Source organism: Rhinatrema bivittatum, chromosome 1 (assembly GCF_901001135.1).
Source record: "Rhinatrema bivittatum chromosome 1, aRhiBiv1.1, whole genome shotgun sequence".
Taxonomy (NCBI): Eukaryota; Metazoa; Chordata; class Amphibia; order Gymnophiona; family Rhinatrematidae; genus Rhinatrema; species Rhinatrema bivittatum.
This window is the reverse complement of record NC_042615.1, coordinates 349,846,844-349,863,827: the sequence shown is the minus strand read 5'-3', so window position 1 is coordinate 349,863,827 and position 16,984 is coordinate 349,846,844. Positions and strand designations below refer to the sequence as shown.

General features: G+C 41.0%; 1 protein-coding gene across 7 annotated transcripts in view; it reads left to right on the top strand.

The window, feature by feature from the left end:
• Positions 1-16,984, top strand: part of SEPTIN11 (septin 11) — a 202,435-nt gene that overhangs the window by 179,603 nt on the left and 5,848 nt on the right. For 6 of the 7 annotated variants that reach the window (XR_003856416.1, XM_029599794.1, XM_029599779.1 and 3 more), the window contains exons 8-9: positions 143-275; positions 10,917-11,104. Coding sequence is in view for 6 of the 7 variants with exons in the window: in XM_029599794.1 (XP_029455654.1) it covers positions 143-275; positions 10,917-11,104 (321 nt within the window). In the remaining variant the exon portion in view is untranslated. Of the gene's footprint in view, positions 1-142; positions 276-10,916; positions 11,105-15,527; positions 16,505-16,984 lie in introns of those variants that run through there. The other variant, XM_029599788.1, reaches the window with a different exon arrangement.

Here is a 16,984-nt window from a genome sequence, read left to right as displayed (position 1 = left end):
TGATTATGGGTCACTGGAGCTGCAATTAATTGTGGTGACTTCTTCTCTCATCTACCTAGTGCAAGCTGGTGGGTGTGTGGCTGCTCTTTTTTTTTTTTGCGTACGTAACGTGCCATGTACTTTTGTTTCTGCTGTTTATCAGCCTCCAGGAGACGTACGAAGCCAAGAGGAATGAATTCCTGGGTGAACTTCAGAGGAAGGAGGAAGAAATGAGACAAATGTTTGTGATGAGAGTGAAGGAAAAAGAAGCTGAGCTGAAAGAAGCAGAGAAGGATGTAAGATGTTCTCCCCATTTCCCCCACCCCAGTCAAAACAAGAATTGTATTCAAAAGTTTTTGGTGTTGCCACAAGCACGAGATTTACATCTATAAAACTTGGACCTCCTCGTTTTCTAATGTTAAGAGGTCACTGTTGTTGGAAACTTAGGAATTGCCAGGTGGAAAAAATATTTTTAGAAACCCCTATAAAAATAAAAAAATGCTGAATAAGTAACATCATGACAAGAGGTCATTAGGCCTGCCAACTGCACTGAACTGCTAACTTAGGTTCAAATCGTATTCTTTCATTGTGTCATCTTCTGGTGGTAGGGGGCTTTCACAAGGACATTAAAAGGTCCAAATCCATGCATTCAAATATTTCTGGCAAGAGGTTTTGCACAAGCTTAAAGGGTTTGGGAGGTTCCTGGATGCCTGGAGGTGAAAGGATGAACGGAGACAGTGCAGGGGCAAAAATGGCAGATCAGCAGCTGCAGGTCCACCACTTCTGGACCCAGAGTGAGAAGAGGGGTAATCAGCACCATTAGACCCTGGAGCTGCCCATTACCCATGCAGACATAAAGCTGTGAGGGTGAGTGAATAAATGGGTAAGGGCTGAATTAGAAGAGCTAGAAAGAGGCAAATGAGCAGTGATATACATATATAGAAAGATCTATCTATCTACATCTATATCACTGCTTTGTGTCTGCATGGGTAATGGGCAGCTCCAGGGTCTAATGGTGCCGATTACCCCTCTTCTCACTCTGGGTCCGGAAGTGGTGAACCTGCAGCTGCTGATCTATCATTTTTGCCCCTGCACTGCCTCTGTTCATCCTTTCACCTCCCTAGTCACTCACCCTCTCCAGCCTGTATCGCCTACTATTCCACTTCTTAACTTCTCATCTTTCATCTACTGACTGTACTCTGGGCTCTTACTGCCCTTCTAATTCCTCCATCTTCATCTGTCTCCCTCCTTGCTTCTACCTTCCTATGTTTCTCCTTTTCCCCACACCTCCCTCTACCCACCCATCTTTCTCTTCCCTTCACCTCCTCTCCTTTCATCTCCTATAGCAATCCCATGCCCTTCTTCCAGTTCCCCCCCCCCCCCCCCCAGCCAAAACGTGTGCTCTGTGCAGTGGAAAAGCAAAGGAGGTTTATGCCAGTGGCAGAACTGCTCCCACCCACTCCAGTAGCAAGTTGAATCTGTGTGCTTGCCCTAAAACCAGTAGGCTGTGGTAAGAGGAGTGCATGAGGAAAATGCTTCCTGCGTGAGATACGCTACAACCTCGACCCCTGTACCATCAGCGCCCCCTCTTCTAGAGTGAAACCATTAGGAATCTGGAGATTTACAAGCTTGGCTCGGAGCTGAATGCCAGAGGTTCCAGGTCAAACCTGGAGAGGTGGCAAACCAATCCACAATCTGTCCCGAGTCCTCCTCTTCTCTCTGCTGTATCCTCAAATGTGTGATTTATGCTCTCTGAAGTGACTGCAGGTTGTATGCTGTTTATACCAAGTTGATTAGTGGAACCCAGATGTGAGCAGTACAGTTTATCTTCATTGCAGAGCTAGAAGCAGATTTGCAGACACTGGTGCACAGAGGCATCAGGCTCTTGCATGTAAAAGGATCTGTTCCGTCAGTCTCATCCGAGTCTACATTGGGGGTCTGTGTACACTTGGGAGTTAAACCAGCGACTCCTCCCCTCATGCTGTCTCATGCCAACTTTTCTGCCTGTGGGTGATGTCATAATTTTCTATCCACCTCGGTTTTGTCTCGTTGGTCTTGGTGGAACAGGACCAGGGCCACTGTGTACTTTCTCATAGACTCTGTGCTCTATCTTGCCAACATACTTCAGACCTCAACTTTTTACTGGCAAGTTGCACAGCTTCTTACCATTGCTTCCTGAGGCCATAGTTAAACAATGCAGAGTTGGAGCACTTGGTCTGCAACCAGATTTCTGACTTAGGGCAGCCAAAGTGCACAAGGTTACTGCTTTCAGCATTGGGACCGTCACAAAAATTACCCATCCTGTGGCTTATAGGACTCATTATGACTGACTGTTTTTCCTGCAACAGAAAATGCAAAATCTGCAACTGTCAGAGCTCTTGCTGCCTGCTCTGGGATGAGGGAAGTGTACAAAAGGAAGCTGCTGCTAACACAAGTCATCTCCAGCCTGCAGAAAACATGGGGTGGGGCCCTATAACCAGCTTGGTGAGCTGCAGCTCCAGACTGTCCTTGACCCCGAATATTACCTATGGAAACAAGTTTTTCTGACAGTCCTCCACATTTTCTTTCTGCACCTGTTGAACCTCGTTAAATCACAAGAGACCAACCAACTACTTTAAGAGTTTGGTGATCATATACCCAGAGCAGGCACATCTATCTCCAGATTCCTGCTATGAATACAAGTTTCCTCATTAAGCAAATAACTCTGTATAAAGGATTTGCAAAAGAAAATGTTTTATTTGCTACTTACAAAAAAAGGATGCAGACTATGGGCCTCATTTTCCAAGCCGCTCGCACGCGGTAAGGGACCTTTCACACGTGAAAAGTCCCTTATCGCGGGTGATACCAGGATGGGGGGCGGGGTCAGCCCCGGAAGAGGAGGAGTCGGGGCCGACTCTGCGCAGACGCCACGGACAGCAAAAAGGTAGGTGCCTTTTCGCTGCCTATTTCGCTCCCAATAGCTACACCACCTATGGTGGCACTATTGGGTGCGAAACCGGCAGCGATCGCACCGCGACGGTGCGATCGCTGCCGGCTAGTGCAGGCCCGCCCCCCGTTTCGGCCCCCCGCCCCTCATCTTCTAAAGTATCGCAGGCCTGCGATACTTTAGAAAATGAGGCCCTATGTCCTATTTATCTGGTAGTTGAAGATGTAATAAAAAATAAATAAAAGGGTTCTTTATAACCACAAATGATACATTCTTTTTCAAAGATGATTGGACTTTAAAAAAAAAAATAAATAAAATGTAATTCTCCTTCAATAGGTGATTCTATTATAATTTTGAGCAAAAGTACTGTCATTCCTATTGCATTGCTTTTCAGTTTAGAAGGCTGAATGGACAGCAGAAGAGGGATATGTTTAAAGAGTCTATGAAACGAATGGGATTAGTGGTGCTGTCTGCTATGTCAGCATAGCAGACAGCAGACAGCATGAAGAGCTGTGATTTTATTTGAGCAGAAGAGACATTTTTCTGACTGAGGCCTTTATAGTAAGCATTTTTCTCATAGATACAACATGGGAAAATCCTTTAGTACATCTGGCCCTTTATCTTGAGTCCTATCCCTGCTTAACTTGGCAGCCAGATATGTGGCTGACTTTACATCTGACATGATTTTTCCTATCAGCAAAAAGCTATTGCTTCTGATGTGGCAGCCAAGAACACGCAGCCTCAAAAACTTGGTCTGCATATTTTTCATCATTTGTTAGGTATTCCATATGAAGGAAAGTGTTTAGTTGGCTCTCAACTTGAAAAAATGGTGCAGGTCTTAGCAGCAGGAAATTAAAGCATTCCGTCCTTAAGAAAAATGTAAGCAAATGACTCAATCTGTAAAATCTCCACAGAGAGATTTGAGAGAGACAAAGGGGAGTTGTCCCATCAATTCATCACTGACAAATTTTCCTCCTCAAATTTCTAAAAGTTTCTCACAACTAAGAATAATTCTAGGGCTGGCTCAGTGGCAGAGCTATGCACAGCCCCAGTTTGATCCCTGAGTCAGGTAAGCCAGGACTGTGGATGCTGCAGAGGCAGCATTTGCAGCCCCCAGGGGAGTGGGAATAATTTTTTTTTTTAATTCTTTATTTTCAATTTTTTGAAAATTTATCCCAAGAAAATAAACTCTTGTACAGCAAATATTGATGTCTTAAACACAATTCAAATAGTAATTAAATACATACATGCAACTCCATGAGATTATTATTAGATATCAAATTATAAGATAATGAGGTGGGTAAAGAGCATCTACCATAGGAAAATTATATTTACTATACGCATTGAAAGCATTAATTTTTAATGTGCTGAGAACAAAATTTCTTATCTTACTCCGGTTCTGTTGTGGTTACTTGGGTGGGGGTGTCGCCAAAAACTCTGTTAATTGGAATGGTTCCTGAAAGATATAATTATTATTCATAAAGCATATACAAGCCTTACACGGGTATTTCAGTGTGAATCATGCTCCCAAATTAATTACATCTGATCTCTTTGATGTAAAAATTACGCCACAGCGTCGAAAAGAATTTCTAACATCAGGAAAAACCCAAATAGGATGACCATAAAATTTAACTTGTCTATTTCTGAAAAATAATCGGAGTACATAGTTTCTTTCTGATAGAAAGACAAAAGAGATAAGTAATGTTTTTTTTTTTATCAATCGCTGTATCTAGAGACATCTCTAATATATTTGTTAAGCTTAAGGAAATATTTTGCTCCTCCATCCGATTAGACTGCCGCAAATAAAAAGCCTTAACAACCGGTAACGCTGATTCAGGAATTTTTAGGACTTGTTGCATGTAAGTCCTAAATAAATTCAAAGGAGAAATAGGTCTAAAAACAGGAAAATTAAGTATTCTCAAATTGTGAGCCCTTAATGAATTTTCAACTGCCTCAAGTCTTTTTGAGGCAATTCTTTCTGAATCAATTAATTTTATTTGCTGTTTTTAATAGAGGAAATTCTTTTATCTAGTTCTTCCATTTTTACATTAAAGCTAGAAATTAATTGATTATTTGACATTGTTTGTTTTTTTTGTCTAATGTAACTTGTGAAAGAATTTTAATTGAACTTTCAATTGATTTTAATATTGACCAAATACCTTCCAAAGTAATACTTTCAGGTTTAATAGTAATTGCACATAATGTAAGGGCTTTAAGCTTCTCATCTCCCCCACCACAGCAGTTGCCCCTCTTAACTCTGTACTTTGAGATGTTATAAAATTTGCGGCTTTTTTTAACACTGGTGTAGAAGTCATTGCACTTAGACTCAGTTCTCCCAGTTGCTGTAATTCACTGGGTTCTCTCAGATCTCGTTCTATTATTGCACTATTGCTTTTGGCCTGGGCCACTTGTGAAGCTGCTCCTGCTTCCATCATTATAGATGAAGATGTGTCAATGTCCCCAGGGTGCGTGGGCTTACTCAGAGATCCGGGGCTAAGAGTGACTTCAAGAGTCGGGGGGGATGGTATATGCTCCTCTACCATCTTCCCAATAACTGAGCTCTCCGGTATTAAAGTTCCAGCTCCTGAGAAGAGCTCGGGAATCTGTGACTGAGGGGGATCGATTGCTGGTGAGTTAGAAATCTCTCCTCTCAATCGGCCCTTCTTAGTATGAGGCATTGAAATACAAAGGAAACAGTCAATTGACAGAGGAAAGAAAGGGTCTATCCTCCCGAGTGCTTAACCAGATCTAATCAGCTACAGTCAATTTTGAAACCGCCTCCCTATCTATGGAGGATTCTTAGGAGAGAGAGAGGAAATCAATTATATAACATACCAGATGAACGGAGAATCTTGAAAAGCTTCCAATGTGCAGAAAAGTCCAACAAAGCTGCGCACCGGCGTCGATTGCGCGCTGCAGGAGGGGTGGCTTTAAGGCCTAGCTGTCTCTCCTGGATGATGTCAGACTCCGGGGGTCACTCCGAGACTCCGTCAGGGCTGGGCTCCTCCTCTTACCCCCGGTTTAGCTCTGGAGTAGAAATCAGCTGCTCCTCTCCTCCAGTAATAATTTTTTAATTGCTTAAGGGTAACACCTAGTGGATAGATTCAGGGCCCATAATTGCAGGGTTCTAGAAAGAGCCCTGGTGCATAATCCCTGTCACTGTAATGACCGGAATAGGTATGTTGGGAGGGCAAAGTTTGTAAAATATGTGAAAAATCTCCAGGTAATTGGGGAAAAAAGCCGAACTGAAAGTACAAAGGAGTGGAAAGAAATTGCTGGGTCTCCAAAAAATAATTGTAAACTGCAGCAGTGAAAATACCACTTAATCCCAGATATTCTCTAGTAGTGAGATTACTGAAATTCCAAGGCATCTGGATAGATTCCAGTTCAGACGCTAGAATTATAATAATGGATATAGTCACAAATGAAGATATTGCAGGCTTTCAAAAATTACACACCCATTCTTCTTCCAATCCAGAATGCCATAGAAGAAACCAAAAGTCAAGACAGTTCTAGACTTATTTCAGCACCTGCTGCAAACTCATACAAAAAGTATGAAGAAATTTTAGACACACTTAACTTTCATTGTCCCAATGAGGTTTATGGAAACCCTGACTCATCCTTAAAGAATAAACTCGTCCTTTTAAAAGTAATAGCTAGATCTATTTTATTGTATCAATTATTATTTAATATTGTGTTTTTAAGATGTGATACAATTGATATCCATATATTTTTCTGATGCTTTTCAAATTATTTGCCTCATGATTTTAGGGAGAGGTGATGCATAAAATTAAGTAAATTAAATTAAAATACATTTTAAACTCAAAACATTTTTGTACGGAATCTGTTGGATCTGTTCAAGCAATTCGATCAGGAGATTACCTGTACACTACAGCTCTTCAACATTTACATATTCCCACAGTCAAGACTTCAAAAGTATCTGAGATTTACTATAAGGGATAGATATTTTCAACTCAGGAGGTTGTTGTTTTTTTTCAAAAATAGACTGAACAAGGAAAATTAAGGGAACAAAAGATCTTTGTATTTCCAAATTTTGACAATTTTCTGAGCAGAGCAGATTCTTTTCAATAAACTGTTTCAGCCAGAAACAGTTTCCCTTCTGCCAGTACACAGCTGGCTGATAAATTGAGAAAAAAGTTCCCTAAATCCTTTACAAGACTTAATACATTTAAATACTAGATTCTGCACAAACCAGGAACTACTAATATTGCCACAAGACAAAATATCAATACTGATTCATCGACAAGTTCTTCTCACGTGCACATATTGGGTTTTCAAGAAGCAGTGGTTGCATCTTCTTCTGGACCTCATAGACAAAATATTTCATAACTCCTTAAAACAGCCTCAAGAATTGAAACCATCCTTAAATTGATGGCTAGGCATAAAACAATTCAGAAAAGGATTCCCTTACATCTGAGGATTCAATTTATAATGTGCATGGTTACATTCAGCTGGGTGTCAACAAGATGTATATGTGGTGATCTTTGCTAGACGTGCACAATACTCTGCTGCTGAGTACAATAAGGCAAGCTTGACTAGCACATTGTTTTAGGATTTACCATTATTCCTGTTTTTTAGGTTTTCCAGAAGCTTTGAGTTCTGCTTAGAGACACTTATTTTGGAGAAGTATCATACTGTAGTTTCTGGCCAACCCTCTAGATAAAAAGTTCTTTTTTGGCAAGTATGTGTGGAGGTAGGGAATACTGGATGTGGTTTGACAGGGTTTTGAATAAGCCACTATAGGGTACAATGTGCCAGCTATCTTCATTCTGAGAAATTTGCAAACAGTAAAAGGATGAAGCTTGAGTGATACAGCAAATGTAAACACAGATGAGCTTGAGATTATGAAATTGTTGGTAGATCATTTTGTATATTGGTTGAACAGAGATGAGGCCAATAATGACCCCTGTAGACGTCAATTGGTCTCCTCCATGCTCTTATCCCCTGAATAATCTGTCAGAGAAGTGTTTCAATTATAACAATTCAGGCTGGAAGCACTTCAAAGGATTATTTCCGGTTTGGTGGCACAAGAACACAAGACACATGGACCTTTGGCGTCAAACAAAATTGGTACATCTAAGCACAACAATGTGGTATTTTAAAGATCCATGAGAAAGCTGGTCTGATCTTGACAGCCCCTGAAGCAGCTCGGTCAAATGAGTGAAACTTGGCCAGAGTCAGGCTTTAATTTCTACTAAACCACATTGTAATAATAAAAGAATCCTTGTTTTTACCGATTTTTTTTTTTTTTTTTTTTTTTTTCTTCTTGGTTGCTACTCAGCTTTAGAAGTGAGACAGTGTGCCATACTGTTATCACGGGGGGCTGTGAAATCAGGAGCACTACAGCTGTCATATCCTTCTGAAAAACTTTAATAAAGGTGGTAAGTGCAAGAACTTGATCACATGTACTACAGCCCTTGTGGAATCCAGCTTGATCAACACTAAGGATGGGCTCTACTTCTGAGGATTTCTGTTCTAGAATGAGGAACTAAAGAATCTTAGAGCACACAGGGTAGTGCAGCTGGTTGATGGTTAGCTTCTAGAATAAGATCTTTACTAGGTTTTGGAATGGCAATAACGTTTGCCATATGACTCTTCCTTGGGGAGTGACTTAGTTGATTTTTGTGCAAAACTGGATCAGCTGCATTAGTATGACGTACAAAATTGGAGCTGTCGTGTTACATGCTTTGCTTCTGATGTTGCCTCTTCTTTGATACAGTGGAATAGGACTCCACCAACATTATACACCTAGATTTTGTCAATATTAGCCCATTCTTCTTTATGGAATGGTTCAAGCTCCTTGGGGAGCAATTTTCTTTGGATAGCAATCTTCAAGTCATGCTACAGATCTGAACTGAACTGAAGTCAGGACTATGACTGGGCTACTTCAGGACACTTACCTTTTATTTCCTTAGCCACTAGTGTAGCTTTGGCTGTATGTTTCATGTCGAAAGGTGATCATCTTTCCAAGTTTCAGCTTTCTTGCAAAGGGCAGCAAGTTTTCCTCAAATATTCTTCTGTACTTTTCTCCATTCATTGTACCTTCTGTCCTAACAAGTGCTCCAAGTTCCTGCTGATCAGAAACATTCCCATAATATGATGTTTCCCAGTAGGGGTGCTGCTCTCTGGGTGATGTGCTATGATGGGTTAGAACTAAATGTAAAGTTTTGTATTCAGGCAAATAAGGTCTAGTTTAGTTTGTGAGACCACAAAACTTTTTGCCTTATGGCTACAGCATCCCATGAGTGTTCCTTTGCATACTTCAAATGAGATTCCAGGTTGACTTTCTTGAGTAATGGCTTCCTTCTTACTACCCTGTCATACAGGCCAGGTTTGTGGAGGGCATAGTATATTGTCACATGCACCCTTTGAGCAGTCTCTTTCAAAGTTACAATTTGTCTCTTGGTTGCCTCTCTGATCAGTCTCCTTGCTCGGTCATCCAGTTTAGAGGAATGGCCTGATTTAAGGGTCCCATATACTTTCTACTTCTTAATCACCTTGACTGTACTCTGAGTGATATACAAGGACTCTGTAATTCTCCATTAACAAGCAGGCAAGAATCAGCCATAGCTTGTGAATGATGTTATCCGGCACTGACACAGACCCAGCTCTCACAGCTTAGTAAAAATCTTGCTGAGTATGTGTAGGAGCTCTCGCATGTGCATGCTGACTCATGAGCCTCTCGTTTGTTCTTCATTCGAGCTACCGTGCAGACATGTTCCCACTCTTTCTATGATTTGTTTTTGACCTTGTTAATTGGACTGGTTTTCTGCCTTATTCTAACTTTTCTTCTGCTGCTGCCTTGGCACCCCTCAACAGAACTTTTTGAGTTAAAAAAAAAAAAAAAGAAACATACAAGGCCAAGAATCCTCCAGTCAGCCATTTTAAAGGCCTGCATTTGTGGGCACCTGTTATCCAGCACAGATATCCATTCTGTTTACTATCTCTGTCAGGTCCTGGATCATGATGCTTTCAATTGTTATAGCTGTGGCAGGATACACTCGAGGGCACAGCAGTACTGTGCCTGGAAGATGGAGGTCTCTACGGAAGGTGCCATCAGGAAAGAGCCCAAAGCATTGGCACAAGGTTGAACAGTAGAACCATTCCTCTTTCCAGAGTAAGGCATTGTTGGATTCTTAGCTACTTAAGTCGAGCTGGGATTTTTCTCCCCCTTCTTCTTGCAAGTCATAGTTGTGAGTCATGTGTGCATCTCTTCTCTGATTATTCCAGGAATTAGTTACAACAGTGCTTACCACACACAACGAACTTTGAAGCCCGAGCACCGTGGAATTGTGTGTGTGTGGGCATCAACTGATTATCAACTGTTGTAGATAAAAAGATATAGATCACTATTACATTGTAATAAATGAGGCCTGAACTATGCAGAGTGAATATGAAATGCACATCTCATTTTTACAACATAACTTGTACTGATTTCCTTTATGTTGCTGTTCAATGTATCCAATCAAGTCAAATTGACTGAAAGGCTTCCCATGATGCTTCATAATAGCAGAGCATCAGCTATATGCACCCTCCCACAGGAGATCATACCCAACATGGCCTGGTTTTATTTCTGTCGTGATATGTACAAAAAAAAAAAAAATTGGGGAAACACTGCTCTGTGAGAGAAATAATGGAGGTCCGTATTCAGTCACTTTCCAGATTGCAAAGATAGCTGGATAAGCTTATCTGACTACCTTTGGAGGTATATTCAGTAGTGCAGCCACACCATTGAGTATAGCCAGCTAGCTTAAAGGCAACTCTGCCTCTCTGAGCTATCCAGCTGAATTTTAGCTGGATAATAAGATAGCCAGCTAAGTGCCCCAGTATTCATTTAGCCGGATAACTTCAGTTGTCCGTCTAAATGCTTCTGAATATGGACCTCACAGAGACTTCCCAAAATAGTGCAGCATGTGAAATCCTTTCCCATTTAATAAGCATATTGTTCCCTTCTCCCCTTTTTTCCTTTCTTCTGTCGTTATCTGAGTAGCTCCACGAGAAGTTTGACCATCTGAAGAGGACTCACCAGGAAGAAAAGAAGAAGTTGGAAGACAAGAAGAAAGAGATCGAGGATGAGGTGAACAGTTTTCAGAAGAAGAAAGCAGCAACTCAGCTCCTCCAGTCGCAGGCCCAGCAGGCCGGGTCGCAGCAAGCCAAGAAGGACAAGGACAAGAAAAAGTAAGCAACTGCAGTGCCTTCCTACTGGTGGACATGCACAGCATTCTAGGGGTTTGGTTTGTTTCTTTTTTTGTTTGATTTTGTTTTATTTTATTTTTTTGTTTTGGGGGGATTTTTTTGTTTTATTTTTATTTTTTGCTTTTTCGCATTATCAGATAGGAAACTGGGCCTTTTATTTATATATGATAGTAGAGTGACCAAATTACATCAATTTTAACCTTATTCCCTGCATTTGAAAATGAAGTAACTTTTTCTATTGAAAAGGAACCAGCATTGCACCCTATTCTCAAAGTATCTTTTATGTCCTGATTTCCCCCCCCCCCCAAAATGTCCTTTACATAGGACCCAGTGAGCATAATTACAAAACCAGACTGATCATTCCTGAATCCAATGCCAGGAGATGAGAGCGAGCTTGGAATTGCCTAAAATGTTAGTAATTTTCCCCAAAAAAATACTACATTGCAAAAAGAACAACAAAATTTGTAGTAATAACCATCTATGGGGGTTTATTTATTAACCTGAGATGTATGTTAACTCATGTTATTTACCACTGCTCCTGTTGGCATTGAGGCCTTTTCACTAAGATGTGTTATCATGCGTCACAGTTTTGTGAATGGATCTCTAAGCAACAACATTCGAGGATTGAACCATCTGAATGTGCTTAAAGAATTCACGCTTGAACGAAACTGAAGTTCAAAGCTGTAGCTGGAAGCAGCACCACGACAGGCTCTCTCTGTACAGTGCGGAGACTGAATAGTACAGTGCTTTTCACACACAGGACATACATGCACTGTAAAGGCTCTTATAAGTTTAGAATATTTTCTTACCTGTTTTAAATTTTTTTCATGAAAGAAGGTGGTTTCTTCACCGAAGATGTAAAGGGAATTTTTGTGTTAGGTTTTGTTTTGGGTTTTTTTTTTTTTTAGTGGCAACTGCAACACTGCTGGAAGACAAGTGAAAGGCCAACTTTGGAATTGCTGCACACATGCTAGGATGCTCTTTCAACATAAGCCCTCCCATAACCTCCCTCTTCCCACCCCTCGGGAAAACCTAAAAGCTCAGTCAGCATTCTAGTTCAGTTTTAGGAAATAAAGGAGAACAGCTGCCAGCTCTGCTCATGCCACAAGCATTGTGGGGAGGCAGGGCATCCATTGAACAGAATACGTTTTAAAGATTGATATAATAATTTGATTGTACTAACCAGCTTGAACCTGTTGGGAACTAGTTTGGTTAACCATGGCACCAATGATTGACATTTCCATAGAAGCTCATTCAGAACATTGCTGCACATGTCCGGTCTGTAGGATTCTACCAGAACTGGGACCCGCAATTGTGGCGACTGGCTGACCTTATAACACACCTTGGTTTGCTTGAGGACTGACCCTCTGGAATTTTGGTCAGGCCAAAGCACCAGCACCTAAATGTGCTGGTTAGTGCAAAGAAATGACACTTTAGCAAATGAACGCGAGAAGACCAGTACAATTATGTTAACTTTCACAAATATCTGCAGGACTGCCTCTCTAACTTTAAGATACTTCTTGTCCTTAGTTTGAGCGGACATTATAGCAGGAGCTTCTTCTGCTCATGCTCAGATACTGGTGATTTCATGAGAGCAACTCTGCCTCTCTGAATATAACCATTCCAAGCAAAGACCAGCCTAAAAGTCCACATAAAGGCAATTTGCTTGTTTTTCTCCCCTCCAATATGTGCATGGCCTCTATGCCCCCTTTCTGTATTTTTAACATAGGATGGAATTAAGTTTATTTCCAAAGTGACCAAATCTTCTGGCTGAAATTTTTTCTGAGTTCCAAATTTGAATGACTCAAGCCTCAAATTGTTTGGATGCTGTAATGATTAAAAAAAAAAAAAAAAAACCCAAACCTTGAAATCTTAGAAACAGATTGAACAGCTAGAAATAATGTGACTTCGGGAAAACCTCCTCTTTGCCAGGCTGCGACACATTCTACCCTCTAGTCCCAATCAAGGGGGTGAAATCTCATTGATGCTCGGGGAGCAGTGGGAGCCGCAGCTGCAGTTGAGCCCTGGTGGAATTCAGGAGACTTGTCAAAACCAAAATGCAGGAAGCACACCAAGGACAAAACAATTCATTTTACATCCAATCTAAAGTATACAAAGCAACCAGAATTAATTTTGAGACCTTCCCTTTTTAAAAAAAGGAAGCTCTATGCTCCTCAAAACTCAAGGCAGCTTATTATCCAGCCAAGGGAAAGCAATTCTCCTCTCCCATGTTACATAAGTAACTGATTTGAATTTTGAGCATGGATTTCATTTTACAGAAGGAAACCCCTGACTCCCAAAATACTCACCTCCCTTTTGTTTACTTTGCAGTACTTTAAATTATATTTATGCAGAATGGTAAAACTAGCTCAATATCCGTTAACATCATCACTTCAAGCATTTAGGCTCCTCCCCTGCAATTCCTTGGAGCCACTAGGAAGCCGCTGTATTTCTTCCTCAAATGACCACCCACACGGTGCATCGGATTGGCCATCTTGGCACGAGGGCATCACACGCCTCCACATGCCAACGTATGGTCTTAAAAGAAAAATATCTCTCTTTTAGTACATTTAAGCCTCTGTTATAAAAGGGATTCATGTCATTAGGGACAGACTGAGCCTGCCTGACCATCCCATTGCACAGAAGGCCTGTATTTCAGGTGTCCTTTATAGGAGGGCGTACCTGTGAATGCTGCAGAGGCTGAGTTCGTAGCCCGCAAAGAGGATGGGGGAGGGGAGGATGAAGTCCTAGTTATCTCTCAAAAAGCAGCTGATGCAAAAGTCTACTGGTGCTGCATCATGGAGGAAGCTGCAGATTTAGGTCCCCGTCAGCCAAGGATTGTAGCTGCAGCAACTGGGTCGATCAGGAGGGGAATCAAATTAGGGCAAATAATAATAGCTTCTGAAATTAGGGCAAATAATAATAGCTTTTGAAATTAGAAGTGGTGCAAGGCTGTCCTGCATGACCGGAGGCAGTCGGGGACATTGAACAGAATATCAGATGGAGAAGCAACCTGATCAGTAAACCCACTTCCTCTGACTTCTGGCGAGGAGCTAGAGTGAGAGGAGATCTCCAGTACTTGCATCTTTTATAGTCCTGTTTGTGCGTTTTAAATTCCATTACGTTTTGGTTTTTTTTCTCATGGCAAGAGCTACAAACCCCATAATATGTTGTAATACACATTGGAAAACTAGGACCAGAGCAAAATGTCTTGATGTTTCTGGGGTCTTCTATCTGCCTATTAAGTCAGCTTTTGGAGACAGGACAATAGTCCAGTGTATTTCTTTTGAATGGTAGATGTATTTTAACCTACAAATTAAAAACATATTTGCATTGGCAGTTCATGAAGCAAACCGAAATAAGCTAATGGCATGTAGTCCAATGAAAATTTTGCTTTTCTATTCTTCTGATTATGGAGGAGAGCTGAAGTCTTTCCATAGACAATTGAGTATTGTTTCTGCATTATGCACTTTAGCTCAATAACTTTGAGAGGAAACCATGCAACCTGAGACAGAGAATTAACACGAGTTGAGAGAGAGTGCATTTTTCAGTAACCTGGCATCTTTAGAATCCAGTGAATTTCCATTTAGTCCGAAAAAGAGAACAGAAGTAATAAAATGTCAGATATGGTCTTCCATCCCCCAGTGATCCTTGTGTTCATGGTCTACCCTATTAATGTCTCCAAGACCGCAGCACTACAAGAGTCATAGCTTGTATCAGCTACCGTGTTATTGCCCACTATTACTGCAGGGTCACTGCTAGAAATTTGCAGTTTAAGTTTTTATTGACAGATCGATGAGTATTCTGAGATGAATTAAGTAGAATCTGTTTCTGTTTTCAGTCCATGCTATGTCAACACAAGGTGCAGTGTGTCACTTCAGGGTCACTGCAGTACAGGAATCCTAACACTGCTGGCTCATTCTAACAAAACTGCTTGCCCGGCACTGCCTACAAGTCAGATTGGTGCATAAAGACCGCCCTTGCAGTTACTGCCCAGCAAATCACATTCTGCATTTTCAGAAAAAGTAGTTGAAACTTTTTTTTGGGGAGGGGGTGCATAATTTTTTTTTTCTCAAGCTGTGTGATCCCGAATTGCAATGCTTAAGAAGAAATCTTATTTTAATTTAATATATGCAAAGGCTGACGAACGTTCAAACCTTCCCGGAACCCAGTTCAGACTAACCATGTATTTGATTCAGTAGTGTGGGTTTGTTTTTGCTGTCCTGATCATTGCATGAGCATTGACCAAAGCTGGATGCTGGGATTGGTTCTTATTTTTTTTTTTGTTTGTTTGGTTTGGATTTTGCTTTTTGAGTTTGTGGGTTTTACTTTTGATTTCTAATTCGTTTTGTTTTTTTTGTTTGTTTTCTGTTGTGTTTTTGTGTTTTGTTTTTTTAACTTGCAGCACAAGCTTCACATAAAGCCTGGCAAGCCAAGGATGATCCTGCTCTTCATCTGCTTTTGCAGCAATGTGTCTTCTCTGCCGTCTGTCTTGTTTTTGAACGCACATACCTATTAATTCATGTACTTAACCATTTGGGGAGTGGGGAAGGAGGGCGGGAAAGCCGGATACAGCAGCCTTTGGTGGCTGGAAAGCAAACTAGTGCCTTATGCATCCCAGAGAAGCGGCCGCACATCAAGGCCACACATACATTTCCTTCAGATTGAAGGTGGGGAGGACACAGGGTTCTTCCTAAGTGGTGTGGTGTGGCTTACACTTGGTATGGAAAATGCTAGGAAAACCTACAGAGCTGCAGTATTGCATATGGTGGTGCTTTGAGTTCATCTGACCCTGCAATCATTGTGTATAGTGGCAGCCCTTCAACAGCAGTCTGTCTTCAAAATTTTGCCATGGATTGCTGCAGACTGGCAGTTTTAAGGATTCAGAACTGTAAAAGGGATGGATTGGGGTTTTTTTTCTCTTTATAAAGTTTTGTACTGGTGACGAGACTAATTCTGAGGGGGGGCTATTTTACTCACCTTATACCTGGAAGCTTAAACCTGTTGGATTCTTTAGTTGCTGCATTTCCTTGTCTCTTAACATGTTCTTATTACATTTAAACCTCTTTAGAATAACCTCTACGTAACTGGTTGCTTGATGTAGTTTGGGTAAGGTTTGCCGAACAGAAATGTAAGACTTATCTGACTTTTCCAGAAGAAATGCTAGTTTAAGAATGTGTTGAATTTCACACATCTTTTATCACAATAATAACAAAAAACCCCACACCTGCCTTGCAAAGGTCAATAAGCTTGTCTGCTGCAAAATACAGAAATCTGTGACCCTTTCCTGTCTTTGATGCCTCATTTTAAAGATTTTAAATCCATAGTGTAACAAGTTCATTTCCTTTCAAGTAATAAAGCATTTGAAAAATAAAAGGAGAATGGGCTGCCTTATCTTGTCTTGGTTCCATATTTTTCAGAAGGTGCTTTATGGTGCTTCCAAAGGCCAGCTTTGCAAACCCAACGTAAGCACCTTTATAATTCCACTTCTCAGCCAGTGCCTGATGTGTTATATTGAAATGAAATAGCCATAGATGGATGTCTGAGTACTGAAGCTCGAGTCTTGTAGCTGATCTCTTTGTAAATGACAGGCTTAACCAGCTCAGAGATGTTTTCTTAGCAGTGGAGAATGTAAGGAAGCATGAGATCAATACTATTAGCTTGCCCTAAGAGCGATAATTCCAACTTCTGCTCTTTAATTTGTAACTTTTTTTTTTCCCCAACGTTGGGCACAAATAAGTGCTGTGATTGTATTCACTTCTCAGCTCTTAAGCGTAGTTTTGGGGAAATCCAAGGTTTAATAGAATGAAATGGTGGCCTTCATAGTTTCCGCCTGCATCGTTCTCCCTCTCATCCCCTCTG